This window comes from Ictalurus furcatus, chromosome 15 (genome assembly GCF_023375685.1).
Source record: "Ictalurus furcatus strain D&B chromosome 15, Billie_1.0, whole genome shotgun sequence".
Classification (NCBI taxonomy): Eukaryota; Metazoa; Chordata; class Actinopteri; order Siluriformes; family Ictaluridae; genus Ictalurus; species Ictalurus furcatus.
In genome coordinates, this window is record NC_071269.1 from 24,854,208 (window position 1) to 24,880,181 (window position 25,974).

The following is a 25,974-nucleotide window of genomic DNA, read 5'->3' on the forward strand; positions in this document are numbered from 1 at the left end:
ACCCAGACGATATAATGAACGATTTAAAAAAAAAAAAAACTTTAAAAATCATCATTATTTTATATTTTAGCCTGGGAAGCATGGGGAGCTGGGTCCTAAAGGAGTAACAGGGCCACAGGGGGAGACCGGAGCAAGAGGGTTACCTGGAAAACCTGGTTTGATGGGCTTCCACGGAGAACCGGGCCCTCCTGGTGTCGCTGGAAAGACTGGTGTATCTGTAAGAAGCTAATCGAGCTTGAATTTTTTATCACAGTGTCACTTTTAATGTAGACCTGTATGAACGCATTTTCTTATCGTAGGATGTAATGATATAGAAGTTTTATTGGGAATATATATATATATATATATTTTAATGGTGTTGTTTCTTTTAGGGAAAACTGGCGAGCGAACAACATATCAGAGAACTGTGTGGCTCAATGATCAATGGTGAGATGGAAATTATTTATATTACTGTTGGCAAATTTAAATTAAAGGCTAGCTTCAGCATGTTCTGCTTAGAAATAACTACCTTTAGGAATAGTGTTAGCTAGATTAATATGTTAATAATACAGTCCAAACCTGTCGTCTCAGACCAGATTGCCCAGCTGGCTGATCGTCTGAGGAGGCCGTTATCTCCGGGAGCTGTGGGTCGACCGGGTCCGGCTGGACCTCCTGGAAACCAAGGAGAAGCAGGAGCGATGGGACTTCCTGGAGCTCCCGGTCCGCCAGGATACAGAGGACTTCCAGGAGATCTTGGAGATCCTGGTCCTAGAGGTGTGGAGAAAGAAGAGTGTTCATTCATTTATTTCAAGTATTCTGTATTGACAGAAGTCCCTTTAAAAAAAAATTCCCATTTTAAGAGAAGAAATGTACAGATTAGACACTGATGGTGTTATGATCACATTCTTGTAGGTGATATCGGTGAACAGGGTGATAAGGGGCCTGTTGGAAAAGCCATTGATGGGCCAGTTGGAGACCAAGGAGAACCAGGTACGACTGATATTGTGTCAACATTAACCACGATAATTTCGAAACAATTTGTCTTTCTAGAACAGGAGGAAATGCTCAGATGTTAGTCATTAAGGTTTATAATCCATGCTGAATATAAAGCAAATCTGACTTCACACATTTGTAGCAATTCTAAATAGGCAGCGTGATTTAGCAGCCTTTCTAATCAATCACGTTGTACTTAGACGTTAGCGTTAACCCTGCTGCTGCTCCTAACCTGCTTTTTGCTACTGTATTTACTTCAGGTGCTTTAACAAAGTGATATTCTCCTTTAAAACGAATTACAGAAGAAATGTACTCTTTCTTCCTTGCCTTGTTTTCTTTCTCTTTTTTCTGTAATTTTTTGCCTTCATTCAGTCTTACCTTCACGCCTTCTTTCTTTCTCCCTCATTCTCTCTTTCTTTCTTACCTTCATGTCTTTCTTGCCATGTTTCTTTCTCTTTCTTGGCTTCATGTCTTCTTTCTTGTTTTCTTGCCTTCTTTCTTTCTTACCTTCATGTCTTTCTTCCTTGCCTTGTTTCTTTCTTTCTTGTTTACTTGCCTTCATTCTTTCTCTTTCTTGTTTTCTTGCCTTCTTTTGGTCTTACCTTCATGCCTCCTTTCTTTTGTTTCCTTACCTTTTCTTTCTTTCTTGCCTTGTTTCTTTCGTGCCTTCTTTCTTTTTTGCTGTCTTTCTTAGTTTTCTTGCCTTCTTTCTTTCATGTCAATATTTTGTTTCTTGCCTTCATGTCTTCTTTCTTGCCTTGTTCCTTTCTTTTTGTCTTTCCTTTTTTCTGTCTTGTCGTCTTTCATTATCTCTTTCTGTCTTGAGGTCGGTCTTTTTCTTCTTTTTTTTTTTTACCTTCCTTTCTATTTCTCTCTTTTCTTTCTCACCATCACCATGTACCCACTTCCATTCTTTCTTTCTCCCCTTGAAATTACCCCCCGAGGCTTTCGAGTTAGCGCTCCACAAGGCAATATAAAAATGGTACTAAAAACTCATCTGGAACTTAAAGACAAATAAAAAAATTATTCTACAAAGCCAGTTACTCAATTAAATAATGGATCACAGAGCTGCGTATAGAATATCACCATCAGTTACCTGATGGTCTGACAATCCGATCTTACACCATATTTAAGTGAAAGATCTAACCATTCTGATCACCACTTTGCTATCACATATAGAGTACATTATCAATGTGTTTTCTTTCTGCAGAAAAATATACTCACCCTCTCGCTGCCTTACAGGTCTCCAAGGAGTACACGGCATTGTTAAAGACGGACGCGACGGCGCACCTGGAGATCCAGGTAAGCCCGGAGAACCGGGCAGGGCGGGCAGCACGGGGCATCAAGGACCCCCTGGAATCTGCGACACAACAGCCTGCCAGGGCACAGTGCCTCACGGGAAATCATCCAACCCTAAAAACCATTAAACATAGACGCCTTCGTCTTTTAAATACACTCCTGCACCCCAAGGAACGAAGAACAAACAAGATTTTTATTTTTTTTTTTAAATCTGGGGGAGGGGTGAGAAAAAATGACTGATCATCTTTGGAGAACTGCAAACGTTGAATAGGATGAACAGGAACGAGAGGAGAGACCTTCAAGCTGAGACTTGACCGATGACATCTAAAGAGCAAGAGCTTGAAGCACCAATTTGTGTAGATGTGTTAAAAAAAAAAGGGGGAAAAAAATTACTGAAATGATTACTGAACTGGTCAGACATGCACGTGTGCGTTAAAACAAAAAAACAAACAGTTACTCTTTTCAGTGTCTGTTAGCATAAAATCTCTGTGTACAGAATACTGTAACGCAACAACTGTGACTTTCCTGACTGTCATAAAAACACACACACACACACACACACACACACACATACAAAAGTGGTTCTTTTGGACTGAAAAGAACAAATTCTTCCTCAAAATCTGTTGGAGAAAATGAGAACTCGTCAACTCTGACACCGGAGCGTCACTCAGTATGTTGAATAATGTTGTACATTACTTTTCAGTACATTTTTTACAAATTTTTTTTTTTTAAAAGCAGATTTGTCAATCTGTTTGTATTGTTTCAACTATTTTTCCATTTAAAAAAAAAAAATTGTGTTTGAAAACATCCCAATTTGACATAAAATAAAATAAAAACAACCCTGAAAGCATCAGTTCAGATGCTTGAGGAACTGTTACTCTACGATAAACTCTGTGGGGGTTTTCAACACATCCCACTATGTGTACCGGTGCTGTAAACTATTAAATATCCATGACTTTAAATACTATTTATTATGTCTGGTTGACTGTTGTATGTACGGTGAGACGCTACAGCGCCGTGTTGTAAGAAATAAACACTGAATAAAGCCACTTTTCAGTAAGAAAAAAAAAAAAAACACTAAACGTCACTCTTCTCTCAGACGTCTAGTCCGTTAGCCGTTCACGTGGAGGAAGAAAAAAAAACGCATAATACATAACCATTTATTAAAACAATAAAGGTTACATTACAGTGAAAGCTTTTTTTTTTCTTTCCTTATATATAATATGTCTTAGAATTTATATGAATATAATATATTCCTGCAAACAGGAATCTTCAATAAAACCTTAATAGAACAGGAATATAATTTTACTTATATAAAAACTTAACTATACGACACTATAAGCGTCCAACTTAAATTGTTTTAGGGGAAAACGACGCCAGATAGGGTTTGATATTTGCACTATAAACGCACAATTGAGTCAGGTTTTATAAAAACAACTGTAGGTAGAACTTGATATAATCTGTAACTGAGAAGACAGATAACCAGGGTTATATGGGTAAGTTATGGGCTAAACTAAACTATATACGTGACGGCATGAACATAAGAATATAAAATGCAATCGGTTGATCAGGAAAATATGAATTGTACATTAGGAGAGGAAAGGTTTAAATTAAAATGTGGGTTTTTTTGTTTTTTTTTTTACAATGGAGACTATGCAATGTAAGTCAATTACCTTCTTATATAAATTAAACAATACATCAAAGAGTAAGTAAGTTAGTAAGTAAACAAATGAATAATTAAAAAGTCAAACTGTAACTGTAATGGAAAATTTGTTCGAATGCAAGCGCCTGCTACGGGAGTACAGCTGAAATGAAGAGAAGTCACTCCTTTGATGCAGCGTTCTCACACTCGGCGGCATCGTTAGCGCAGCTCGGCTTGATCCGGACGCCGGTTTTCCCGCAAAACGTGTTTTGAAAGCCCTGAAGCAGAAGAGAACATCGAGAAACCTTTAAATCCATCAAAACTGAATGGAACGAATACGTTAAAATACTGGACTGTATATACATACTGTATATATGTATACACACATGCACGACATCCTCTTTATTAGGAACACCTGTACCTGCAATTATCCCATCAGCATACCGTGTGTCTTCAGCTATGTTCACATCAAACATCAGCCTCTAGAGATAACGTAGAATATTGTGGAGGGGGGAGGAACGTCTGTCTGTCTGTCTGTCTGAAACGTCATGTCGATTGGCTCCACATTGGATACGGTAACTTAAATAATCACTTTTTACAACCGTGGTGAGCAGAAAAGCAGAACACGTAAAATCTTAAGGCAAGTTACCTACAGTGGCAGAAATCCACATCAGCTTCCACTCCTGTCAGCTAAGAACAGGACTCTGAAGCTACAGTGGACACGGGATGGACACTTACCTACGGTCTTTTTCTTCTAATCATGGTTTGTTTTCGTCACAATCAAAATGGAAGTTTTCTTTCACTTTATTGCTCGGGCTCGCTTAGCTCGGGCTGTGAGGTAAGCTAAACGCTACTGGCTATTTAAAATGGCCGGGGAGACACTTGATGTGTCCAAGGAACTTTACGGGGACGTTAACTTCACTCTTGACCTGTATTTTTGATTGGATAATTGCATGAATAGTGCAGGAGTGTGTATATTATATATAGAGAGAGAGTATATGTACTCTAGTGCAACGTAACCACACTGTGTGTAGTGGTTTGTGTAATCATTTATATAAGACAGAACAAGGAAGTGATTTTCTATCATGTAGACCCTGGACCTGTTTCAGGGAGTCTCCGTAGATCTCTCTGATATATTTGAGATAGGCGGTTGTCCACTGGAGAGTCGTGGCTTTGTCGGTCTCAGCGTTGCAGAACGGCACCAACATGTTCAGCTCATCACAGCACAGCCGAATTCTCCTCCTGAAAATCAGTACAAGTGTCTTAGTCCTGAAACTTGGTGTCATTCTTAACACTTAAGTGAATGTATTTTTATGCTGGCTGCTCTAAAGTTCTTCAACTGATCCAAATGACAAAGTGCACCTCACAACATGCTGTAATGTTCGCCTTTTTTGTGTGTTGGCTTTTTTTGTTGTTGTTGTTGTTTTTTGTTTAACCTCTGCATTAAACAGCATCCGTACCTGCGGTCTCTCTCCTTGAGGTTGTGTGTCTCTTTACGCTGACTAATCTCTAAAGGAAGTCGGGTTCTTCGATCTGGTTTACGACCAGGAATAAGGCAAACTGGGTTCCATTTTCCTGAGCCCTGCATTATATTGGGGTCCCGGGCTTGCAAAGTCCGGGCTCCACGCGTCCTGGCTCTCTTCACCGCTTTTTGCACTCCCTCATCTTTTATAACGAGAGGAATTTCAACAAAGAAACAGAAGAACGAGATTATAGTCCTGCCGGCTCAGACGGAAATCCTAATCAAAGTTGTTTATATCACAACAGCGAGGTACATGTACATAAGGAAGGGGTTGTTTTTGGTGGATATTCAAGAAGTTCCCAGAGTAACGTTGTAAAATAGTAAAATATTGAAAAATCACAGCAATACATTTCTGAAATATATAAGCGAGTGAGTTTTTTTTTTTTACTTTCTGACACCCACTTTCCATGTTGATGACCTGCTCCTCGGTAGTCACGTCAGCGTATATGATGCACGGGGATTTCGGCACAGAGTCGGCACTCTTACTGACGCTGGGGTTCTTTGCTGGATGTTTGCTGCCCTCCAACAGCTGAGAGAAGTGACAGAGCCTCTACAACATAATCAGAGTGACTTAACGAAGTAAAAACAGCCAAACGAAACACATACAGGAAGTATACGTACACACATGCATCATGTAAACGAGGGCAGATTGTTTCTTTCTTTAATCACAAGACTGTATGATTGATTTTATATACCTGTTAGCAAGGTGTGGGGCTCAATTAGCCAAAATGTGAGTAACAATAGTAACAAAACGTATTATGCTTATTATACTATAAATTCTTTACACCTAATACATACAAGTACAAAATAAATATCATTCACTCTTAATACCAGACCCACCTGATTCCCTGTGTATGGATGACCGCACTCTACTGCGGCAGTCCTCTCTACTTTGGACCAATTTTCCGGCTCAGAATGCATCGCGATACCTGGCACGTCCGTAGAGTTGTGAAGCATCGACAAAAAACTGCGAAGAAAAGAATTGTGACTGTTCCTTCCAATACCCAGACTCACCTACTAAATGTTACGCCTATATTGTCAAGGAAATCTAAACAAAACATTGGTAAATAGTGAATAACACATTAGAAAACGTTACGTATTCAGTACTGCCGCCTGTGACTCTTGCTTCTTGGTCAAATCACAGGAGTCGCAGTTGAACCTCTTCTCCAAGCAAACCCGTGCAGGTGGGTTGGGTCTCGAACCAAGAGGAAGGACCCTTCGGTTATCATTTCTCTCTCTCGCCCCGTCCATGACACATCTCAACTTCACCAGCATAGAGCTGGGAACCTCGCCGTTGCTAGTCGGCGTGCTCCCCCCTAGAGTACTTATGCTACTCGGATCACTGTAAAGAAGCATTTTAACTTCCTGACTGTCTTCAGATCCTTGGTTACTAGGCACTGAAACAAACTGCACATCTGTGGGAAAAGAGGATGAAGAAGACGCGTCCGGCGGACACGCAGGTGACGCATACGGAAACGGACACGCCTTGCAGCTGTTTTCACTCCCACATTCTGTAGTAGATGGCGGATTTACCCTGAGCTCTTCGGGGCCATCCTGAGCTTCCATATGAGACTGAATGAGGTGCTGAAGGTGTGTGTATTCAACCTCTGTCATTTCCATAAGGTTAAACTCGGAGTTGACCACCTGACCTTGATCGCATTCTTTCTGACTGATGATCACGTTCACGGGTTCAGATACGTACTGACCCGAAGGAGGCGTCACGTACGATGTCTTGCACGATACTGACGTGGTCATTCTTTTTTTTTTTTAAATTTATAAATAAACAAACAAAGGAGACAAGATTGTCAGTAAGCTGGTTTTCAAACACACTAGAAAAACATTATGTATGTATTTTGCATGAATAATAAGTAATAATGGGAGATACAACTCACAAAATCCAAAATAAGTACAATACATGAGTTTTTACGTATGGAATTTTGTTATTTGATTCCAAACAAACTATGAAATCATATTAAATTATTTTTTACAACACAATTTACCACCAAGCCTTAAATCTGACCAAGGATTAAATCAGACATCGGGTTAAAATTATAATCTGACATTTCAGATCTGAAGCAGCTCATACTGAACACTGTGTTATAGCAGAATTAGAGTCCATATCCTTATTAAATTAGGCTACTTTTATTAAAATATTACCATTGTGCCTTTTTAAAGATTAAATCTGACCAGGATAAAATAATAATCTGACATTTTAGACCCAAAACACTGAATTTATAACAGAATTATTTAAGGGATTAAAAGTGTGGGGTTTTCTTATAAAACTGAAAACAAAATGTACCAATACTTTTACATGCCAATGATTTCAATAAAAATTTTATTCAATAACGTTTTATTATAGAAAATTGAAAATATTGAAATTTTCAGATCTGGACTTGAAGCAACTCGTATCAAATTATATAAGAATTATTTAGGAGATTAAAAATGTGTTGTTTTTTTTAAATAAACTGACAATATTATTATAATATTTCCTTTAGGTGTCTGTTACTTAAATAAATTATTTTTTATAAAGATATGTTAATGTTGTGCTTGTTTAATTTAAGAGTTAAACTGGTAGACGGTTTGTTTTGGTAGAGTATTTTTATTTATTTATTTATTTATTTTTCCTGTCACAAAAGAGTAGTTAGCATGTTGCTAAAACTGAAATTGGTCTCGCGCTACCTGGTAGGGTTTCCCGCTCTGAGAGTGACACGGTGCCTCGCGCTTGAGACGTCATTACCAGTTTAGCTCAAAAAGCTAACGTTTTTTTAACAACTGTCTGTCCACTTTAATACAATATTCCTTTCAAATAAAGTTAACCCAACCATAGTGTCCGTTATGTGGCGATGATAAACCGAGGCTGTAACACTGCAGCTAACTAGCCAGGAAAATTTAGCGAAGTTCGTTTTAATAAAGAGCAAACCTGAAAAGGTGGCGGGTCTCGAGCAGATTCAAATGAATTCACGATAATAATAATAATAATAATAATAATAATAGAAGTTTGATTAACCGCCACCTCTCATTTTCTGTCACGACCTGTCAAATCACACGAAATCATGTGACGTCAGGCGCGGGCTCGCGAGGTTGCCAGGCCTTTTTAAATCGGGCGTTCTGTCATTTTTTTTGGCCCCCACAATGGAAAAAGATAACTGAAGATTTCTTTATCCATGCTTTGACCCCTGACCCCTCAGCTCCATACTTTACCTGCATTTTGGCATGAAATACAATTTTATCGGTCGTTCAACAACGGATCCGGGGCCTATCCCGGGAACACTGGGATTGAGGAAGGAATACACCCTGGATGGGTTGCCAGTCCATCGCAGAGCCCCATACACACTCAACCCGGACAGTAACCTGAGCTCAGGGTCAAACCAGGGACCCTGGAGCTGTGAGGTGACACTAATGAGAAAAAATATATATCTACTTTACAAGATATGTGCTCTTTTACATGTGCTCTGCTCTTTTATTTAGCCCGAATCCCCTTACACTTTTGCCCAGCTCTTGGCGTCAAACTTAACTCTTTAATACTCAAACAATTTATACTGACTAATTTTACGAAAAGGTTGATTGATTATAGTTTAATAAGCATTATCTTTACCCACTTAGCAAAAGGCACACCTAAATCAACTAATCAGATCGATATCAAGCCCTTCATGAGCTTTCACGACCCCTTCATCTTCACAAGGCCTCGATTTCATATTAATTTGATGCAGAAACTAATCCAGACTTTTGCACAAATGCATCACTATTACAGGGTTTGAATCTTAAGAGTTTTCAGTTCTAATTTTACTTTCACTTCATTCAATTTAGGCTTTAATTAAAAGAAAATAACAATTCAGTATAGATGTATTTCAATAAAATGTAGTAAGAAAAATTAAATTGAACCCGTTTAAAAAAAAAAAAAAAAAACACTTTTAAAGGGGAAAAAATAATACACAGGAGTTTATATTTTAATTCTTTAATGAAATAATCACCACTAGACATGATGCCCTGTGATCCTTCAGGTGAGATTATTAACAGCCTATCACTATGTCTTGCGCTTCTTCTGTAGGAAAGTTTATAAAACATGTATGAACCTAAATGTACACCAGGTATTTACAACTGTTGAGAACATCATTAAAGTTCACCTTGTATACAGAGGTCCCAATTTATTTCATTACTAAATCTGTATACCGACAAAACCTGGCAACTCAGTCTATACATATATATGTATATATATACACTCCGTTTTCACTTTGGTATACAGATATAATAAATAATAAACCAGCAATTCTGTGTTTAACATAATTAAAATAATTTTTCAAAAACAAACAAAGGTTTTTTGCCCCATGAGAAAAGATACAGTGATGTTGCTACAAACAAAAAATGGTAACTTAAAAAACTAATTAATTACCACTACTAACCTTGCGGACTGTTAGATGTGTTAGATGCTTTTTTTTTTTTGAAAAAAGTTGAAGAGCACATAAATCTCTCACTATGAATGAAACCAAATTCTTAAAAATGAAATTAACAAAACTATTCATGTGATTTCTACCACAAATACTTTGTGTATTTGCTGACAAAGCATTTTAGCATATTAATATAAACGTTAATTCAGTTTACGTTCTTTTGGCATTTGGACTCTAAATCAGCCATTTTTTTCTGTTGTTTTGATATGCATCTCTGTTAATTCCCTGTCTCTACTGAAACCTCGTTCACCAGTATCATCTCTGGTATTTCGTTCACTACTGTGACCTCTTCTTGCAGTGCTATTCCTCCTTCTTGCCTCTTGACACCATGGTTTTCCTGGACTATTATCCTAACTACTGTATTCTTCCTCCCTGTCTACAAACTCTTCCATTTCTCCTTCCTGAATGAAATCCTGATAGGTTTCTCCTTCTTGGTTGTTTGAATTATCATCAAAGCTTCCTGGTGAAGCAGGTGTGAAGCTTTACCAAGACACCCATGTTTCCTCTAGAGGGAGGACGCTGGGGCAGGTTACAATGGGTGTTAAATTAAGTTAAGGCCGTGGCATTCGAGGGTTGTGAAATCTTATTGGGCCACCAGGGGGTGTTGGGAGCAAAGGGCCAGACCGCCGCAAAGGGCGAATATCTAGCTCCTTGGTCGGGCCATCCAACCGGATCCGTGACTGCATCGGGTTTTGAAGCTCACTTGCATTAAGCACCTGTGGCCTTGGAGGTTTGGAGGCGGAGGGCAATGAAAAATGGGGAGAACATGGTTTGTCCTCAGGCAACTCTGTGTTCCGGGGAGAAGGCATCCTCTGGTCACGAAAATGGGGGGATGGGGCTCTTGGACCCCTGAGACTTTGAGGTGGGCGTGGACCTTTCATTTGAGCAGGTCTTTCACAAACTCTGCCACCTTCAAAAATATCCCTTTCTATCGCTTGATCTCTAAAGTCATCAAACCGGTGAGATCTTTTCAAATTTAACTCCATTCCTGGAAATTGAGGTCCTTCAAGTCGGTTGTGTGGAGGGTTCCTAGCATGTGCTGGACTCCGGGTTCGCATAGGACGAGAAGTCGGATTCTTGTGACCTCTTGGTTCTTGTGTATTTAGAAAAATTTCATTAGCAAAATTCTGACCATAATCCCTTGGATCATCTAAATACTGAAGGCGTAGGTGTCCTATTTCTGCCTCATCAAATGGAGGATCAAAGTGTCTTGAGTCAGTAAAATTAGGTTGCTCTGAATCTCTAATGTCAAGCATATTTTCACGAAACTGTTGTTGAGGTGGACCACGTCTTCTAGGATGTCTGATTTCTGAAAACGGTTCTCTTTCAACTTGGTGAGGTACATCATACCCCCATGAGTCATCAAAGTCTTGTAAATGAGGGTCTCTGTGGTCAAACTCTCTTTGCGGTGAACCTGAAAAGATAACAGAACCATCAAACATATCAGGACCTGAGAAAGCATCTCTGGGCTCAAAATATTGTGGTCCAGATCCCTCAAACATTCCAGGTCTTGGGACTCGTCTCTTCAGTCCAGAAGGCTGAGGTGAAGCTTCCTCTAACAGCCTAGGAACTGGGCTTGGGCCCCTTGGTCTAAAGCCTCGAGGCCCCGAGCCCTCAAACATTCTAGGTACAGAGTTGGGACCCCCTGGCCCAAAGTCTGGAGATGGCCCACAATCATCAAGAATCCTCAGTCTTGGACCTCTTGGACCTGCGGGTCTACAGATCTCAAATCGCTCAGGGTGTGGAGCTCTGGGAATCCTTGGCTGCACTGGTGTATGACCTCTCGGACCACCAATCCTATGGTGTGGGCCTCTCCACTGAACCTCAGGTGCTTTTGGTCTAAACTGGTCTCTAGGATGGATATTTCTGTGTGTATCATTTTCCAACTGTGGCAAATCAACACTTGCCATGGAGTGAGCCTCTTGTGGTGCAAGGTCTCCGAGATGTAAAGTGTCATCCTTTGAGAAACTTTTTTTCTCATTTTGGGGTGGCATCATTTCAGGATTATTTCCTTGTAAATGCGGTGGCCTCTGTGGTAAAACCCTTCGAGGATTTCTGGAATAAGCCTCGTCAGGCTCTGGGACATCTTCCGTCTCTATTTTACGTGTCTTCTTCGGAAGACGATCAGACTCCTGCCATGATGACTGCTCATCTGTACCATGACTACAATCAGCCTCGTTATGTACTGCATTTCCTTTCTGACTACCACGCTGATGTCTGGTGTTACGAGACTCGTTGCTCTTATCTTGCTGTATTGATACTTTCTCAAATTGTGGCTTGTTTTTGTGAAAATCTTCTCTCGGCAATGGATTTGCTTTGATTTGTTTCGGTTCTAACTGCTCTTGCTTCCTTTGAGAAAAAGTACTACGAGGTAGATCAGAGGATGGTTGCTCTCTATGGTGGGACTGATCAGTTTCAGGTTTTGTAATATCAGCTTTCTGTACTTTGGTTTCTTTGGGCTCTCCACTCCCAGAAGCCTCATTCCGAGATTTATCACTCTGAATATGAGGCTGCTCAGATGCTACATCGTTTGTACTGTCTGTCGATTCAGTGTTGGGCTCATTCTTCTGCTTCAGTGCCGATTTCTCTTTTTGAATAGACTGATTATTCTCTATTCGTGGAGATGTTTTACTCCGAGTTGAACGTGATCTTGATGATGAATGCTGCCTGTCCCTCCTACTACCATGTCTTGAGGATGTACTTCTGTGATGGTGCTGCTCTCTCTCCCTTGACGATGGTCTATCTTTCCTGCTACTACGACTGCGGCTTCGTCTGGAGGACCGTTCAGGAGAACGTCTACCTCTTCTGCGGTGCCCGTCATCTTTCGGCTGATCAGAGATTTTTTTCTCCTGGTATGACCTGCGTGTCTCGTGTCTTGAGCGTCTTTTTGAAGGGCTGTGATGTTGTCTCCTGGATGTATGACTTTGTCTCGTTTTGCCTGAATCTTTTGCTGGTAAATGGGAGTGTTGAACGTTCTCGTTACCAGATGATGAAGAGGTACCTTCTTGCAGTTCAGATGTACAGAGATGTGTACTTTCTACTGAATTCCTCACAGAACACAACACTGCTGCATTGTTATTATTGATGGACCTTTTCTCATCTAACTTACCTAATGACGAATCTTGCTCTGGAGAGTCGTTTGCCAGGCACATGCTCTTAGAACTTTCCCTTTTTTCGTTGACATTTTCTTTGTCAGTATGACCCATCGCTGATAGATTAACAGCACTCTGACTCAAGTGTCTATATTGCCTCGGATCTCGATTCAAATTAATCGCTGAAGCAGATAGTGTTTTTTCCATTTCCTCATCTGGTTCCCTGCCAAAACATGGTGGTGGCGACATCAGAGCATCAGAGACAGAAAAATGGGCCATGGAAACCCCAACGGCTGCTCTCTGAAGACGCAAAGCCTCCTCCTGCTCCTCAAGCTGGCGTTTCTGTTCCTCTATCTGCCGGTTCAACTCTTCTAGCATTTTCTGCTGCTCAGATAACGACATGGCCGACGACGTCCCATATTCAGAGGTGGCGGAGTTATCAACTGTAAGGTAATTCTGCATCTCTTCAAAGACCGTGTCATCCTCCGGATCGTATGCTACGTCATCCTTCACTGCAGAGGTTCCTAACAGTGGTTCAGTATCAGAGGATTTTGTAGTATTACTTGCGTGGGCAGAATCAACTTTATTTCCCAAATTATATTCCTCTTCCGGATCATAGGGTCTATCATCGTCGCCATCATTGCCATTAGCACCAGCAGATAACGAATTAGGCTTTGCCATTTTGAGTGGTTTCAAAGGAGTGAGATTTTGATACCCTAATGCTGGATCATACTCTTCCTCAGGGTCATAGGGTCTATCATTATCACTGAACTTCATTGTCGACTTGGGAGTCTGCTGATACTGTTGAACGATGGGGTCTACAATTGGAGAAGGTATCACTGGTTCTTTTAATACTGTAGGAGTTGTCTCATTGGTATTCACTGCAAAATCAGGGCCTTGTTTCTTTTTACCAAATATCGTGTTAAGAATGGTTTGGAGTGGTGTAGTGGTGGTGGAAGTGGTGGCACAAAGTGATGGGACAATGGAAGACGTGATCTTCGTAACATCCGCGCTGGTGGATGCTGGAGGAATTACCACAGCATGAATATTAGAAAGCACCGATGTTCCAGACGGAGGGTTTAAGAAGGACGAAGATGAATCGGGTGGAGATTCAGGCAGAGTAGTGCTGATTGCTGGGTCATAAGGTTCATCATGTTTAATATCAGGAACTGCAGATTTGGTAGGAAGGTTCATCAAATCCAGAGGTGTCTGGATTCTTGGTCTTTTCTCATCAATGTCTTGTGTCTGTGCTCCTGGACGCTTTAGTTTCTGACAAACTGCCAGGCCAATTAGAAGATTGGGGTGATTCTGTTCCAGTCCTAAAGGATGAAATTGGTACAAAATCAACAATATGAAGAAAAATACACAACTACATTCATCATCAAAGCAGCTTATAACTCTTTACATAATCACCTGGGCCTTCTATTGGCAGCAGTACAGAAGGAATGGACTCGTTTGCACATAAAGGAATGAGATAAAGATCTTTAATATTGTTGCAAATGTTAGAAACCACTCCGAATCGCCTGCGACTGTTGAAATATGAGAACAGGGAGACGTATGCAACGTCTTCTTCATCAGATGCTGGATAGAACCGAATTAAAGACAGCTCCTGCAGGGAAGAAAGAAAGAAAAAAAAAAAAAACACCACACAAACACAAGTAGCGAATTAATAAAATTGCACTAAAAAGTTAGATACTATTCAAAACATTATTAGAAGAAGTGAGTTAACGGGTTTACCTTTGTTAGAGATGTCTTTACTCTCTCAACATATTCCCAAACTGTTTGTGGTAATATCCGACCACCAATGTGAACAGTATCTGGCAAGTCCTAAATAGAAGAAATCAAAATCCTTTACTTGCACGTTCCTGATTCTGAAAAGGTTGGATTTTATTCGTCACTGCTAATTAATCTGCCTAGTAAAAGATTATGTGAGTAGCGCAGCAGGCGCTTGGATTCAGGACAAGTAGCTCGCATTATAATTACAGCACTGATGTGCGTCACACTTTGTTTAAATAAATATACATTATACAGCCAAAAGTACGTGGGCACCGGACCATCACACTCGTATGCGTGTTGAACCTTGACCATTCCAGGTTATAATAACCTCCGCCACTCTTCTGGGAAGGATTTCCACTAGATTTTGGGGTGTGGCTGTGGGGATTTGTGTTCATTCAGCTACAAGAGCGTTAGTGAGGTTGAGGTCAGGTGCTGATGTTGAGATGGTGAGGAGGCTCCAGCTCCAGTTCATCCCAAAGATGTTCAGGGATCTGTGCAGGAAATCCGAGTTCTTCTACCTTCTTCCACCCTTCACACACCACGTCTTCATGGAGCTCGCTTTGTGCACTTTGTGCCATGCTGGAACGGGTCTGGGCCTCTTAGTTCCAGTGAAGGGAAAGTGTAACGCTACAGCGCACAAAGTCATTCTATACAGTCGTGTGCTTCTAACATTGTGGTAACAGTTTAGGGAAGAACCTCATATGGGTGTGATGGTCAGGTATCCCCAAGTGTTTGGCCAAATAGTGTACATACCAGATAAAAAGGTACGTTTTGTAAAAGTCAATAGGAGGTGTTTTTCTTTCCTTAGCTTTTGAGCGAGAGATTAAAAAATCCTGATGATATGACCGTTAGCCTACTGATCCTACTTTGTCCACCACTGGGAGCTAGGCTTTAAATGCTAATTCAAACATTGCTGTTAGAAATATCCAAGACAAAATGCATCCAAGACCTTTTTCAGAACCTCTGCAGATCCTGAGATTACGCATCCCTTTGTAACAAACTTGGCCACCAGCTGCATGTTGAGAAACCCTTTCCATATCGTATCTTGTCTGGACAGGAAGTGACTTGTCTCGTTGTCTGCTGGGGTATGAGTGCTCGGCAATCTATGAACAAAGACAAAAACACGACTGACATACTGAGATGGACCGTCATTTACTGATCGTTACTGCTCAATGAGAGATAACTCACCTCGTAGTTAGACTTGGTGAACTATAAAACCTCGGGACCGATGGAGCTGAGGGCTTCATCAGAATGGATTTGGGCATGGGTGGTGGAGGCGCCGGTGGTTGCGGAGGCTCGGCTGCCTTGGTTTCCTCGACAGTCCCCTTGTTACTAAGAATTAGACTCTTTGGTGGGTCTGGAACAGGAAGAGGAGCAGAAACAGGAAGAGGAGCAGAAACAGGAAGAGGAACCGGAACAGGAGCAGGAGCAGGGACGACAGAAGGAGAAGGTGCAGAACGGTACGCTGCCGTCCGTGGATCCCGTCTTGTTATGGTCACTATGGAAACCGCAGGGATTACAAGCGGAGAAACGTCAGGCTGAGTTACCTCAGCACTACAGTCTTCTGCAGTTGGAGAAGCAGGGGACTCCATAACGAGGGAATCATCTCCGAGCGCAGCAGACAGAGGCTTTTTATCAGACAAAAGGACGGCACACGGAGGTTTTTCCTCCTGCTCATTCTTTGGCTCGTCCTTTTTGAGTGTCTTAGCGTCAGGGTCCTCGCCAGGAGAAAGCTGACCTACGGTACATTAAAAAAAAAAAAAGTGTCATTTGTTTTCAGAAACCCTTCAGGTGTACAAGTTTAAAAGTCAGTGGTGTGAAAACCTACCAGTACATATCCTGCATTTGAGGTCAAAGAGGTGCGCTTTGTGTTCTGCTGTTGTGTCTTTCAGCATGCTGATGATGATGTCTGAGACAGCAGTACTAGGCTTCTTTGTTTGGGCTTGTCTGACCTGAGCAAGAGACATTTTCTCCTCCTAGAAAAAAAAAAAACCGGTGTAGTGTATATACATATGATAAAAATGATACTAGGAAGACTGATTAGCGGGCATGGATGACGTAGATGATATTCAGAGTCAGGAACACACGGGTATTCGGTCACACTGATGAAACTGAACGAAATCCAGTGGAAAGCCATAATATAAATCTCCTGCTAACATACTGAGAGAAAATAAACACACAAGCCAGACTGAATTATATATATTTTTTATGTCTGTATTACCGTACTTAACCAGCTTGCCATATAATTTTTTTTTAGGATCATCGATTAGTTTTGCTGAAACCAAAATATAAAACGGCAGCACGCGCTAGTGTGCTTTTACTAACGGACTGATGATTTATCCACCACTTCTGACTACTTACTAACAGATATATTAACTTATAAAACCCGGAAACCGATCCGGACGACTCACCGATGATGACGTGGCCACGTTATCGGTTTTGACCACTTTGCTCTCAGACACAGGTACAGGTTGCTCCACGTCTACACAAACAGGAGACGGTTGTTCCTTCAGAGGCTCAGGATTAGCTGTACTTTCCTAGCAAGAAACAAAAGTTCGTCCGGATACAATCTGGTCGTTGTACATTTATAGAAAGCGCTGTATACACTGTAATTACACCCATACTAAGAGAACGGGCGGTACCTGAACAGTCAGAAGCTCCTGATCAGTCAGACGGGTTAGTTTAAATGGCGTGATGTGTCCTTTTACAACCTGGTAGAAAAGACCCTGAGAAAATATATCGAGATAAATAAAACGTGAGTTTAAGCTTACACGGGGATTCTGTATGGACGAACGGTCTCAGATCCCTCGCCACGTATTCTCCAACCTCATCAGGCGTTATAGGAGAAGACTCAGAGCTGTTATCTTGGCAAAGGGAGCTAGCACAAAGTATTGACTAAAACAGTGCCAATAATTGTTGCACACCTATATTTAACAAAGATTTTTTTTTATAACCTGTGTTGTGTTTGCAATTGTTTGATATCCATGACAGTAGAGTATTTTTGTGAACTTTTTGAACAAAAGATCGAAAGGTTAAAACAATAAAGACAATTCTTCACAGCCTCCTTTGACCATATTTACCAAGGGTGCCAATATTAATGGAGGGCGCTGTAGTTTCTTTAGCTAAAGACGTGCCCAAATCTACAATCTTCACTTACAATGACCCGAGTAAATGTAATCTCATTCTTAACAAACGATTTTGTAAAATAGCGATAAAATTTTACTTCCAACTTTGAACTACTTCAGGAGGCGGGGCTTGTGGAGCAGAATGATAGCGAATTGCAAAAGCGAAAGAAAAGCACTTTAAAAGACCGACCATCTTGGCTGAACAAATACATTCAGGGCATTTTTGTGCCAGGAATGCGCTCGATGACTTAACGAGTACGCGTATGGCACGCGCCTTGAATAAATATAACCGCTAAACGCGGATTGCCGTGTTTGTCTTTAAACACACCTTGTTCTTGGGGTCTTTCAAGCTCAAGAGGAGGGATCTGTATTTAATCCTGTACTTGTTGTCGGTAGTGTAGTACATATTAAACATCTCTCTCTCGATGTTTACAGCCAGCTTTTCAACTTCGCTCTCAGGGATGTCCAAATCATCGCTGTCGTTCACCCTGATGATAAAAGAAAATGGTCTTAGTAAACGTATTGGGTCAAACTGTCTATCGTTTCAATGTGCTGATCCAAACGACTAGACAAAACCTCTCTGACCTTTTCAGCACGGTGTCGGTGAGAGAGCGCCTGATGTTCTGCCTCATCTGCATGTTAGGATGAGTTTGGAGAGGTCTGGACGGAGGGACAGGAGCAGGAGTGACGGGCAGGACTCGAACCTCTGGGGCTGGGTTTGACGCCTGGGGTACGTTAGAAGCCTCTTGAGACTGGCACAGCTTCTTTGGGACAGTAAAAACACTCTTGTTGGTTTGCGGCGCCTCGTTCAGGAGCTGCCGGGACGCAGATAGACGCGGAGAACCTGGCATGGTTTTCTTGGCTCGGCTCGGAAGGAAGGGTTTTTTGGGCGGTGGAGCTGATGGAGCCAGATTCTCGGCAGGTTTCTCAGGAGGTTTCTCAAGAGGTTTCTCAGGAGGTTTCTCAGGAGGTTTCTCAGCAGGTTTCTCAGCGGGTTTCTCAGCAGCAGGGGCCTCTGGTGGAGCTGACAGAGTCTCGGTCTGAGTCGTGACTGGTGTTTTATCCGGTTTGCTTTCCCCAGCCTCCTTTTCTGATTTTGTCGATGCTAAAACAGAGCAAACGGGACGATAAGCGACTACACGTCAACCTTTAGTAAGTAGCCGTACGTCCTAGCTTTTAAGCGACTGCTTATTGTTAACATTTAGGCCAACAATTTAGCTCAATTAATTAGGATCAACATAAAAATCATGAATTCAAATCACTCCAAATGAAAATGTCCAAATTTGAAAGGCATCAGCGAGTTAATACACAGTACTACGTATACACTGTGCACACTTGTGTTCGGATTTTCAGACTAAATTCTCATTCACACCAAAATCAATGAGGCCAAATGTCACAAAAAACATTTGAAATACTTGCAAACGATATATAAAATAATATACGAGATATAAAGTACGGCAATATAAACACATGCCATTTGACATTTTGCACGGGAGTAAAATTGACTGGCATGACACGGATCATGCAAATGCGCACAGGACGCAATATCGTCGTTTGTTTGGGGATTTTTTTTAAATCTCTGACGTTACTGGACTTCTGATTGGACAACGTCACGACAAACGCTACAGAGACTTTGACAGTAATTTAATTTTCAATTTTATTTATTTGTATAGCGCTTTTAACAACGGACGTTGTCTCAAAGCAGCTTTACTGAAACATAAACACAGGATAGAGATTTTAAGTGTGTGAATTTTTCCCTATTGAGCGAGCCGGTGGTGAGGAAAAAAATCCCTAGGATGACAGTAAGAGTATAAGTACCTGGTATTGGCCAATAATCAGAACTCTAATACATGTATAGTAGTGAAACTGGAAACGGTGCGATCCTAGCTAGCATAGTCAATAATAATCCTGGGATTTGATCAACTCCAAGCGATCAACTGAATTAATAACAGATCTGAAAATATGTGAACTTACAACCTACTAAAACACCCTTTGTCAGTTTTGGTCTCTCAGTATTAGCATGCATACGTTGGGATTTGAACGAGATTTGAATACTATAGGTCCGCAGGGCTGTCAGTAAAATGCAAAATAACATGAAGCATTCTGTCAATCACGTAAAAATAAAAGTGTGCAATCTACTTCTTCTATCAGAAAAAGCACAAATCAAGCCCGTCCTATGTTACACTTTAAATCTATTATCTTTAAAGAGGCTTTAGAACACAATCGGAGCAACAACGGCTGCGTGTTTTGTTCCACGTCGACTACAACGTCCTTCTTGTGGTATTTACAGCCCCGAACAGTTTTCAGCTCTGGTGTATTTTGCTGAAGGCTTGAAGCAGTATAGCCCATCCAGAGCGCTTCACTCAGCGGAGGCAGGACGACTGTTAATCCTGACGATCATCACGTCCCAGCCTGTGGAAAACCATTCATCTGTATTGCCCCTGAACGCCGAAATAGTGTTCCAGAGAACAACAGGAACGCTCGCTCAATAACTGTACTCAAACCCAGATTAAAAACACACTTGCTATGAAATAACAGATTTATTTTGTTCAAGTTTTCATGATTCAGAGTAACCGGCGTGAATATATTATACATATTCATAAAACACACGTTACAGGACCGTCTACCTTTTCACTTGGTTTGTATCCAAACTTATTTGTAAGAGGCTTTAAATATAAGCATCTTGCAATAAATAAATAAATAAACAAACAGAAAAGATCAAACTAACGTGTACTTAAGGAATAATCTGCTCAGCCTTGTTTTAACGACGCCGGAGTCTGGAACTACATTTCGGCTCCACGGTCTTTAGTGGTTTGTGTGTTTAATGACTAATAAAAGCACAAAACAATTGGTTTAAATTAAACGATGGATTATATCCCTTATGATCATCATTTGAGGAGTCTACATTAGCATTTGGATATCTGATTGGACGACAAAAGATCCAGTCAAGCTTGTGTACTGTGGCAGTAACTGTATAATGATGAGAAGTATCTGGTATTGGCTAATAATCAGACTTCTAATATCTGTATGGTAATAAAATTGGAAATGGGGCTTTCCTAGCCATCACTTTCCATGAAGAACACGAGGAACAAAAATCCTGGGAGTTGATTAACTCCAAGCAGCATTGAGTCAATTCTGTGTGCGTTGGTATTGATACTGAGTGGTAGTTTATCGTAGCTCCGCTGTTGGAGTTTTTAAAGCCTCAGCATCACTTCTGCTTCGAAAAACTGGTCCGGTGACCAAAAATCTCCAACCGACAATGATGCTGTGATCAGACATCGTTCCTGATGAAGGTCAGAGGACGATTAACACGCATTAACACGATTTGGATCGATGCGTTGATTTAAAAGGCAGAGATTGAAGTGAATCGTGCCAGGAATCACGAACGGATTATTAATAGGCTAAGTGGCCTGATTGACCCCATTTGTAAATCAAGCGACCCTTAGTGTAGAGCATCACAGTGACCTGTACGGCAGGTGTAGCTGATAAACCAGCCAATGAACGTAGCTCCAAGGTAAGCGCAACTAATAAATTAACAACTCGGGGTATCTGAAAACACGTCGATGTGTTAAACACTGTAAGGAAAGCCATAACTGAGATAAACGGGCTGTTAATAAGGGATCGGACAGAGGATCGGACAGATGACATCCAGAGCTGCTTAAACACGCTGCACAAACTCTCCATTCAAAAATATAAAAGAACAAGATTTCTGTAACTATAACAGAAAAATAATTCTTGTTTAAAATATTAACCTCATGGACAAATGCGCTATTTATTTATTTATTTCACGTCGTCCGAGTCCGTGGTTAAACTTCTCAAAGCAGATCAGAACACGGTACAGCGCCACTACCGGCCTCTCAATGCCATTTACTGTTAATGAACAGGATTTCATGTTGATTAAATTATTGCAAAAAGAAAGCAAGAACCTCTAATTGGCAAATGAAATCATAGCAAAGAAAAACGATCGTTTAATAACGTGGTAACGAAAGGTGCTTTGCAGGAGAACGTTTATAACGGTTATAATAATTATGCAGGTTTGGTAATTTGCATTTTCCCCTTTAGCTTTAAGTCAATCTTGAGTACTACGTACGAATACTTCCCAAAAGACCAGAGCATGTGTAAGTCGCTTTGAATAAAAGCATCTGCGAAATTAATGAATGTAAAGAAATGTAAAATAATAAAATAATAATTCACCAAGACTTTGAACAAAATGTTCCTTTGATACTAAAACTTTCCAGGGCTTTCCATGCTCCTAAAGGAAACTATGAACCTAAGATCTCATTCCGAAAGTGGAAAAAAAAAAAATTCGTATGGGGAATTCTCCCCCCCTAATAAATGACGTATGTTGGGGTTTTCAAAAGAAAAACAAACGAAAACAAAAAACAGAAAAGTAACCAAGGGCGTAACAATGGTGTTGACGTTGGGTTGGGTCCAACGAACTCGGCGGGAGGATATACAAGTGAGTGTAACGTTAATGGTCAAGAACTGGACCTGACGTTAGCCTAGCCTACTTCGTGGGTGTGCAAATATCACCAGTTAATTGACGTTCTTAAGAACAAACCAAGCCATGGTACGATGCCTTCTATACTAAGCTAAGGTCACCTACTGTTTAGGTGTCTACTTACTGACTGTCTGAAAAAAAGCTCGTATGTTCTGCTGCACTTTCCTTCACTTGGCTGCCGTCTCCATTTCTTACAGACTGAGCGGCTCAAATATATCAACGGACTTGCGTTGAGTATGGGCGCAAACCGAGTGTACAATTGGAGGAGGGCACACACCGATTTTCCTTAACAAACGGAAATATATAAAAAAATAATAGACATAAATAAATAGAATGGATGAAGAAAAGACAGATCCGTTGGCAGGGTTCATTAAAGGGGGACATATAGAAAATATTTCGTACTGTATACTGGGGGAGACAAATTGGTATTTCCTCAACCCCCCCCAAACAATGCGTGGTCACGTCCATGAAAGTAACGACTTGCAAATCGATGTTTTGCAATCGACTGAGTGTAAACTGAAGTGTCCAGTGTATTTTCAACCAACTGGTGATTTCGTTGATGCAGCTTCAGGCCTGTGAGTTCTTACTAAATAGTTTGCGTTTTTATATGAGTTACGTTGTGAAAGACAGCTTTAAATATTGTCCTATATCAAAATAGCTACATATTTGCCCTGTATATTAAAGATCAGGTTTTATTCCCTCCCAAAAAATAAGAGAAACCATGCTATAGTTAAATTATTAATCCATGCAGGACTGGCATAAAATATATGACGATTGGCCTTTCACTAAAGAAACCAAAGGAAATCCCATTAACTTAGTCACACAGCCGATATTCTGTTGTAACCCACTGGAGAAACAGTAGTTGATCCAAGTTTAGTTTAGTAGTTTACGCACACGATTAAAGTTGGGTTTCTCAGTTGTTCCGATTGCGATGTCCGCTCCTGCTTACTGCTAATATTATTGGCAAAATTGTTTCCTAAACCTTCCTTAGATAACGAAGGGTTTATAGCTAGAAGGTCCTACGCTGTCCGAAAGGGAATCTCGAAAGTGTAGGGCTCTACATGGGAAGCTTTAAAAGATTCCTCTAGAGATTTTAAAGTGTAGCGGTGTGAAGAACTCAAACAGGATGAGTAAACAGGTATCCTGTAAAACAAAACAGGATCGATGTCATGTTATAGTCATTAACAAAAATATGTATTAGGTCTGAAGACATATCAAGAGAAATTTGTAAAAAGGTGTACTCTGTCTGTTCCCCAGTCAAGTGAGGAAAATAAGCACCACTAGAGGGGAGTAGTAAGCTATGCAAATGAATGGCACTCAGACCTGATCGTGGAGCAGCACTGGAGCAACGAGTTTTGTTAGTTTCTCTGCTGTAATGAAGAAATGGCGGAACATGCTGTAATATGGACTCCAGAAGCCGGGTTAAGAGCTCTGTGAGAAGTACGAAGCTTTTGACTGAATATACAACACATGGAACTGAAACAATGACATGTTAGATGCAGATCTACGTCAGCACATCAGACACGGCTGGGTGTGGAGGCACATCTGGACATAGGTGGGAATGTAGAACACCTACTGGAAGCATTTCTCTAGTGTAAGCTTTCAAAAAAATTAAATAAATATGCTTGGCTAATTCCAGTCTTGCCTGGACGAAAAACAATCCTTTGCCATGTCTCGCCATCTCCAGAATTTCGAGTTTCATCCTGCGTTCTCCTGGATCTTCTTGCCGCCCACGCGGAGTCCAGAACCGGCCGAGACCGGTGACGTTTGCGCGCCATCCTCAAACCATTCAGCACTCAGTGACGTTTTGAGTTCCACAACATCCAGAGCAAATCCATTTAAAAACCATTGTTGTGTCGCGCTCAGTGAATGACGACAGAAGGTAGGTGTACCTAATAAACCGGCAACCCATGAGTTTGGGGTTATTTTAAAAAAAAAAAAAATGAAATAAAAAAATAAAAAGTATTAAACATGAACATGAAATGCCAGAATATCCATACTATTGCCGATGATTTTAAGATGCATTCCTTTTGCTCCACCTAAAATGTTTTTTTTTTAAACAATTTTTTTTTAATGTCATGTTTGTAGGCTAGTGTGAAAGATAGGGGGAACCACAGACATTCGAAAGAAGAAATATCGGGGAAAAAAAAAACTAATTTTGCTGCCACGTGTTACTGCGCAAACGGAGGACGAGTTCATGTATTGGTGCCGTTCTGATCACTCATTCAAAACTGCTCGATGCTTTTATCTTAGCTAAGATATCTTTGCTGGCGTACATAACATCAACAGTGTGTACGGTCTGTATACGCTTGTTATACAGGCATCGTTACTTTTCAGTATGGAAATGGTTTTGGAAAATGGTATAGGGTATTACTGTGAACATGGCTGTGTAGAATAAGTCCTCACCAAGTTCTCCGAGATTTAAACGGCTTAACTTGAGAAGACTTGGGTGGCAATTTGACCATTCCAGAATTAAAAGCCTTCTATAATAAATTTATAATAATAAAAGTAGCTTAGTGCGTTTTAGGCAAGTCATTGTATCACATCGTGTACGGAATTGGATCTCGGCTCATTTAAAACCAATATCTGGAGCAAGATCGCTCGTCATTTCTCCATAGCAGATATAAAATAATATAATAATAATAATAATAATAATAATAATTCTATGGCACCCTGTCCAGGGTGTACCCCGCCTTGTGCCCGATGCTCCCTGGGATAGGCTCCAGGTTTCCCCTTAACCCTGAAGGAAGGATAAGCGGTATAGAAGATGGATGGATGGATGGATAATAATTCTAATAATATATAATGCTGCCGCTAACGAAAACTAGCCACTATGTAAACGGCGAACATCATCTGATCAGAAAGATCACCAAGATCTTGTCAAACTTGGCATGGAAGCTGAAGAGGTCCGATATTGCCAATCTCTATGCAGGCAAGAAAGAAGAGGAAAAGGAGATATATCTGGGATCCGATGTCAAGCCGTGCACGTTCTTTGGGAAATTAATCTCAATATAATAGTTTTCAAGGCCTAAACTTCTCTAGAAGTTTTTTTTAAGAAAGTTTTATTATTTATGTGCAAGCCCAACATGCCATGGTAGTGATGGCAAACTCATCATGACTCAACTGTAATGCAATGAAAGCAACAACTTAAGACACGTTTCAGGGGCGGAGTGACAGCGGTCAGCTGTGTAGTGTGGTGCAAACTTGATGTGATTTGAAAACTCGAGTAGGTTTGAAAAGGAGGAGAGATGTGAGCAGAGAGCAGCAGAGGTGTGGAGATGGCTAGACGTCCCTTACGTGTTGAGAAGGTTTCCGGTGTTTCGTGGTATGTCGGTAAGTCATATCAATGGATATCCCAGTAAGTCGTATCAGGTCTAAGCATGTTCTCTCGATCTGTAGTCGAGGGTGTTGTGGTGGACTGTGGTGACGCAGTAAAAATGTCAAGGGTTAAAGGGCTGAAGAGAGAGGTTATCATCTATCATCAAAGCAAGAACATGGGATTTGTGGAGAGGAGACTGGGGGGGGGGAAGGATATTTATGAATGTGCTTGGACCCCACAGATCACCTCTTTTGGATCTAGTTGTAGCTTTTGCATGTTTT

General features: G+C 40.8%; 3 protein-coding genes across 8 annotated transcripts in view; 1 reads left to right on the top strand and 2 right to left on the bottom strand.

The window, feature by feature from the left end:
• col9a3 (collagen, type IX, alpha 3) overlaps nucleotides 1-2,399 on the top strand; it is a 27,271-nt gene extending 24,872 nt beyond the window's left edge. Inside the window, exons 27-31 of the mRNA XM_053643703.1 lie at nucleotides 71-217; nucleotides 372-426; nucleotides 571-753; nucleotides 892-969; nucleotides 2,215-2,399. Of these exons, the coding sequence (XP_053499678.1) occupies nucleotides 71-217; nucleotides 372-426; nucleotides 571-753; nucleotides 892-969; nucleotides 2,215-2,399 (648 nt within the window). The remainder of the gene's footprint in view (nucleotides 1-70; nucleotides 218-371; nucleotides 427-570; nucleotides 754-891; nucleotides 970-2,214) is intronic.
• A 799-nt stretch (nucleotides 2,400-3,198) lies between these two features.
• On the bottom strand, nucleotides 3,199-8,471 carry LOC128618990 (transcription factor-like 5 protein). 2 transcript variants are annotated; one of them, XM_053642767.1, is made up of 7 exons: nucleotides 8,356-8,471; nucleotides 6,532-7,191; nucleotides 6,276-6,402; nucleotides 5,838-5,985; nucleotides 5,374-5,578; nucleotides 5,014-5,155; nucleotides 3,199-4,191 (listed from the first exon to the last, which is right to left on the bottom strand). In XM_053642767.1, the coding sequence occupies exons 2-7, from the start codon at nucleotides 7,188-7,190 to the stop codon at nucleotides 4,093-4,095; spliced, it is 1,380 nt and encodes a 459-aa protein (XP_053498742.1). In that variant the 5' UTR covers nucleotide 7,191; nucleotides 8,356-8,471; the 3' UTR covers nucleotides 3,199-4,092. The 2 variants fall into 2 exon arrangements, with proteins under 2 accessions (XP_053498742.1, XP_053498743.1); XM_053642768.1 differs by having other exon boundaries at nucleotides 8,115-8,378.
• A 790-nt stretch (nucleotides 8,472-9,261) lies between these two features.
• si:ch73-181d5.4 (death-inducer obliterator 1) overlaps nucleotides 9,262-25,974 on the bottom strand; it is a 30,803-nt gene continuing 14,090 nt past the window's right edge. For 2 of the 5 annotated variants that reach the window (XM_053642752.1, XM_053642751.1), the window contains exons 6-15: nucleotides 18,459-18,978; nucleotides 18,202-18,361; nucleotides 17,391-17,474; nucleotides 17,160-17,285; nucleotides 16,577-16,724; nucleotides 15,937-16,486; nucleotides 15,698-15,851; nucleotides 14,710-14,799; nucleotides 14,386-14,581; nucleotides 9,262-14,291 (exon numbers count right to left, since the gene is read on the bottom strand). In XM_053642752.1, coding sequence (XP_053498727.1) covers nucleotides 10,432-14,291; nucleotides 14,386-14,581; nucleotides 14,710-14,799; nucleotides 15,698-15,851; nucleotides 15,937-16,486; nucleotides 16,577-16,724; nucleotides 17,160-17,285; nucleotides 17,391-17,474; nucleotides 18,202-18,361; nucleotides 18,459-18,978 — 5,888 coding nt within the window. In that variant the 3' untranslated portion in view covers nucleotides 9,262-10,431. Of the gene's footprint in view, nucleotides 14,582-14,709; nucleotides 14,800-15,697; nucleotides 15,852-15,936; nucleotides 16,487-16,576; nucleotides 16,725-17,159; nucleotides 17,286-17,390; nucleotides 17,475-18,201; nucleotides 18,362-18,458; nucleotides 18,979-25,974 lie in introns of all 5 variants that reach the window. The other 3 variants (XM_053642750.1, XM_053642748.1, XM_053642753.1) reach the window with 3 other exon arrangements.